Source organism: Lucilia cuprina, chromosome 4, assembly GCF_022045245.1.
Source record: "Lucilia cuprina isolate Lc7/37 chromosome 4, ASM2204524v1, whole genome shotgun sequence".
Classification (NCBI taxonomy): Eukaryota; Metazoa; Arthropoda; class Insecta; order Diptera; family Calliphoridae; genus Lucilia; species Lucilia cuprina.
Window position 1 is genome coordinate 65,077,382 of NC_060952.1, and position 5,435 is coordinate 65,082,816.

At 27.8% G+C, this 5,435-nt stretch overlaps 2 protein-coding genes across 2 annotated transcripts; one reads left to right on the forward strand and one right to left on the reverse strand.

The window, feature by feature from the left end:
* The first annotated feature begins 255 nt into the window (after positions 1-255).
* On the forward strand, positions 256-1,335 carry LOC124419249 (putative nuclease HARBI1). The gene is made up of 2 exons (XM_046947872.1): positions 256-362; positions 459-1,335. The coding sequence occupies exons 1-2, from the start codon at positions 256-258 to the stop codon at positions 1,333-1,335; spliced, it is 984 nt and encodes a 327-aa protein (XP_046803828.1).
* Positions 1,336-1,460: 125 nt separating this feature from the next.
* On the reverse strand, positions 1,461-3,490 carry LOC124419250. The gene is made up of 3 exons (XM_046947874.1): positions 3,460-3,490; positions 1,834-1,931; positions 1,461-1,781 (listed from the first exon to the last, which is right to left on the reverse strand). Exons 1-3 carry the CDS (start codon positions 3,488-3,490, stop codon positions 1,461-1,463), a joined length of 450 nt encoding a protein of 149 aa, XP_046803830.1.
* Positions 3,491-5,435: the final 1,945 nt, after the last annotated feature.

A 5,435-nucleotide genomic window follows, 5' to 3' on the forward strand; every position in this document is an offset into this window, starting at 1 on the left:
AGGCCCATAATCTCAATCTCTGGTTATCGTTTTTCGGAACGATATACTGCCTGTCAGCGCAATTTTGTTTTCTCAATAAAATTTTATTATTTATACTATCGTTAAATGCTAACCGGAACTCATCATACGGTTAATAATTTATCGATACAATAAATTGACAAAACTGTTACTTTTTTCAGTTTTAAAAAACAAAAAATTTTTTATATCCACAAATAAAAATAAAATATGAACAACAGAGTTTTTGAATTAATCTCAATGGAAGAGGAATTTGAAGAGATTCAGCCTCAAGAAAATGCTGAGAGAATCTATAAAAATAGACCAAACTTCCTTGAGGATATGGATGAAGATAATTTTAGAAAGAGGTTCCGAATTTCCAAGTCAACATGTAAATATATCCTTAGCAGGATTAGCAAACAACTATTATCTAAAACGGAAAGGTGAGAAATAGCATAATTAAGTGATAATGTGGTTAATCTTTTTTTTCAAAGAAATTTTGCATTATCACCAGAAACCAAACTTTTGTTAGCTCTGCGTTTTTACGCTAGTGGTAGTTTTTTAATAACTGTGGCCGATTTTTGTGGACTGAGTATATCATCAGCAGGTCGAGCAGTTAAAGATGTTTCACAAGCAATTGCTTCACTATCTAGCGAATTTATTAAATTCGATGCTATGCAAAAAAATATTAATGAGTTTTATAAAACTGCAAAATTTCCGAAAGTAATTGGTGCGATCGATTGTACTCACGTGCGCATACAATCTCCTGGTGGTGATAATGCAGAACTTTATCGAAATCGAAAAGGATATTTTTCCATTAACGTTCAGGCTGTGTGCAATAATGAACTTATTTTTCAAGATATTGTAGCAAGGTGGCCCGGATCTTCCCATGATAGCACAATATTTAATAACAGCCGTTTAAAATTTAGACTTGAGAATAAAGAATTTAAAAACACCTATATTTTGGGTGATAGTGGTTACAAGGTATGTGACTATATGATGACACCTCTGCTTAACCCTATAACAAATTGTGAAAAGTTGTATAACGAGTCACAAATAAGAACTCGTAACGTTGTTGAAAGATGTTTTGGAGTATGGAAACGTCGATTTCCAGTTTTATCAATAGGGATGCGAATAGCTGTTAACACTGCAATGACTGTTATCGTTGCCTGTGCTGTACTTCACAATATAAGTACTCAACGAAAAGAACCCCTTCCACTTGAAGAACAACCCGACATTATTAATGAAATTATTGAAAATGATAACGAAGTTCATGAAAATGCAAATAATAGAAATTCAAATGCCAGAACCGTTTTAATAAACAGTTATTTTGCAAGGTAGTAGTATTTTTTTGAGATATTTTGATCTAATAAAACTTATATTACAAATTTTATTTCAGTTTATAAATCATTTATTGCGAATATTTAATTAACAAATTCTCAATGTAAATAAAAATATACAAATGATCAGATGCGTTGTTTTTTCTCTTTTATTTCATTTTGGATAAGTTCATTTTTTAATCGTATTGATGTAATTTCGTTTTGATATTTTTCCATTTCTAGCTTGTGCTTTTCAGCAGCTCTGGCATTTTCATCCCTATAAAAATCCTGCTGTATCTTTATTAGTTTTATTTTTTCATCTTCTAATTTGGTTTTTCGTTGATTAAACTTTTTTGTATTAAGTTTACTTGAAACTTTTTCCTTTAATATTGTAGGGTTCCATTTAGACGATGATGGATACATTTCTTTATCCACTTCCTCGTCGATCTCTATTAAATTTACGAAATCCTAAAAATAAGTTAATATTAGCATTGTTAAACTGTAAAATCTTTTATTTTACCTCTTGAATAAAATCATTAATATCATCAGTTTTAGATTGTAATTCTTGTATGGAATCATTAACATCTTCAGTTTTTGATTCAAGTTCAGTATTTAATCCTAAAATTTAATTGAAAACAATTAGAATCGCTTACGTAGCTTACATAAAAAAGAGGCGACAAAACTGACTATAGAATATAATATAGACTAGACTATAGACTAGACTATAGATTAGACTATAGACTAGACTATAGAATATAATATAGACTAGACTATAGACTAGACTATAGACTAGACTATAGACTAGACTATAGACTAGACTAGTCTATAGACTAGACTATAGACTAGACTATAGACTACACTATAGACTAGACTATAGACTAGACTATAGACTAGACTATAGACTAGACTATAGACTAGACTATAGACTAGACTAGTCTATAGACTACACTATAGATTAGACTATAGACTAGACTATAGACTAGACTATAGACTAGACTATAGACTAGACTATAGACTAGACTATAGACTAGACTGCAGACTAGATTATAGACTAGATTATACACAACTATACTATGGACAAATTTATGTATTAGTCTATTGATTATTTGTCAAAAGATTACAAGTTAGATTAAGTGCTGAAAAGTACTGAAATATAGTACTGCGGTATTTTTCGAAATCATATTGTAAAGTGATGTGACAATTGATCGCTTTTGCCACAGCCTCATACAAGGACCCATTCACAAAATGCTTTAAATGAAATAATTGACTTTAAATGTCAGTATCACATTAAAATTAGTTTGAAAGAAGTTTTACAGGAATACAGATCCATCTAAAAAATTTTATTTGGATGGGTAAATGGATGTATTTTGTTGGCTGATCAATTGTATACTGAATATGAATGACAATGAATGTACATAATTATTAAGGATTATTTTCCTTTGAACAAAGAGGTCCATATGTACATACATACATACATACGTATGTATGTACATATGAACCATATATGGAATATAATACTAATTTTTTATTTCATATATTTTCATATATGATCCCATATATGGCAAAATTATTTCTAGATGAATCCATATATGTTCATATATGATACCATATATGACAAAAATGTTCATATATGCGTCCATATATGATACAAGTTTTCATATATGCTTCCATATATGCGTCCATATATGATTCAATTCTCCATATATAGTTCTATATATGCATATATGCATCCATATGTGATAAAATTTTTCATATATGTTCATATATGAACCCATACATATTCATAAATGAAACCATATATATTCATACATTTTCATACATGTTCATATATAATCATATATGATCGTTTTTAGCTGGGATAGTAAAATAAATAATTTTTATGACATGTTTCATAATGGATTCTTTTAAAAGTAAATACCGTGATTAAAAAAACTGTATGTTTTGTTCACAATATTTTAAAAACATATGTTTTTATCAATGTTTTGTTATGATCTAGTTTTTTAAATGGTGTAGATGCGGAATATGAATAATAATGGACAAAATTTTTCTATGGAAGTTGAGGTAAGAATACTTTTAACTTACATGTTTAATTTTAACATGTTTTACAATGTTATATATTTTGGAGAGAGAGAGAGAGTTCACCCACCTCCGATAAGAGCAAATACAACGAAGTACATCACAATCAATGTTGACAAAATTTTTTGTCTAACCAAAATTCGAAATAAAAATAACCAAATTAAGAAAAAAGTAAACAAAATTATTTTCATTTGTTTTATGTTTACATTTGGACATTACAATAACAAATTCATTTTCTGAAGTGGAAGTAATTTTCTGTACGGGATCTTATGTGAGACGTATGGTCAATTATGGACCAATTCTCATAAAATCTGACAGAGATATTTTAGTTCCTTTAAACCTTGATTATGTTGAATTTTGTTGCTCATAATGGCTTTAAAGTTATTTTCAAAGTAGACTTTTTATGAGGGATAGAGTCAATTATATACCGATCCTCATAAATTTTGACATATACATATCCAATAAAACTTTTTTATATTGAATTTCATCGCTATAGATGTTTTTTAAGCAATATAGTAATTTTCTGAATAGGGCATAATATGGAGGCTAGGTGAAATCGTTGACCGATATTTCGCATTTTCGATACCAATCAAACTGGGTCAATTAAAAATATTTTGGCAACATATTTCAGTTTTCGCAGATTCGTTAACAAATGCATTTAATATTTATTTTAAAAAATAACTGAGTTTTAACGAGTTTTAGCGCAATTTAAAAATACTCCACATATGACTTTTTGGAAAACAATTTTAAATTATAAAATTCTTCCCATTTTATGTACAGATTTGGAGATTTCGTTCGAAATTTTGTTAAATTATAATACCATGTAGCGGATGTTAGCATTACATTCATAACTTCAGCAATATTTGTAAACGTAATCTATCCAAATTATCCGACAAATTGACCAAAATATAGAATTTAAGACGGTAAAATAAAAACTAGTATACAACGTCATCTAGAAAATGTGAATAAAGAACTAAAAGTCATGGTGAGATAGTAGAAGTTAAAGGTCATAAGAATCAAATATTTGCATATATCGCGATTATTGTTCGTCGTACGAGTTTAGATGTTATTACAACTTTTGTATACAATTAGGGTTGCCAGATTCCGATTCGCAAAAAGCTGGACATTGGGCTTTAAAAAGCTGGACAAAACAAAAAAAGCTGGACATAAAAAAATACTGAGAAAATGCTAATTTTGGTTTTGTGTAAATAGTTTCACAGTGATACACCAAAAAAATGCAGGGGTTCTCATATACCAATTCCGTTTTGTTATAGTCCACAGAGTATGAATATATTTTTAGTTTTCCCCGATCACTTCGTTAACTTACTTTTTAGAGCAAAAGATGTGAAAAGGCTCCATTTTTGAAGTTTTAAATTTTAAAAATCATAAGTACGTAAGCTGTACGTAAAGAAATTGACTATCGCTCGCAATAATAGTTCTTTTCGCGTACTTTCCTGTAAGAAATATACAGTAACTTTATGATAGAGAGTAATTTTTAATTTACTCTTAATCAAAAAAAAAAAAAAAATACGCGAAATCCAATTTTTTGTTTATAAACAAAGATTGGTAATGCCCTTTTGCTGAAATCTCAATCGCTAACAAAACACTAAAAAACAAATAATTGTAACTTTGATTTTTCCTTTAAATAAATGGATATTTAAAGTTAACAAAACATGTTGTATCATTAAAAATATATTATTGTTTTAAAACTTTATGATACAAAAGTATTATTAAAATAAAAATTTACACAAAATCGCTAAGAGAAAGACAAACTAAATTGTTTTAAAAACGCTAGATTGACAATATTTGTTATGACAAATAAACTCTTTTAAAAACTAATTTATGATAAATAAATTTAAAATAAATATAATTATAAATAATTTTTTAATATTCGTGTGTTATTAATTTCTATATTTCTTTCAAAAAATTTAAAATTTACCAAATTTTTTATTTTTTTGGTTTGTTTACATATTCATAAATCAAACATATGTTGTAAATATAAGTTGGATATTTTTTACTGGGGAAAAAATATTCAGTAAAATCAAA

Excerpts from the sequence above, each read along its gene's own strand:
- LOC124419250 (XM_046947874.1), bottom strand. The coding sequence starts at position 3,490 with ATGTACTTCGTTGTATTTGCTCTTATCGGAG. Across the intron at positions 1,932-3,459 it reads TGTATTTGCTCTTATCGGAG|GATTAAATACTGAACTTGAA; the intron begins GTGGGTGAACTC and ends ATTAAATTTTAG. Across the intron at positions 1,782-1,833 it reads TTAATGATTTTATTCAAGAG|GATTTCGTAAATTTAATAGA; the intron begins GTAAAATAAAAG and ends ACTTATTTTTAG.
- LOC124419249 (XM_046947872.1), top strand. The coding sequence starts at position 256 with ATGGAAGAGGAATTTGAAGAGATTCAGCCTCAAGAAAATGCTGAGAGA. Across the intron at positions 363-458 it reads GAAGATAATTTTAGAAAGAG|TGATAATGTGGTTAATCTTT; the intron begins GTTCCGAATTTC and ends AGCATAATTAAG.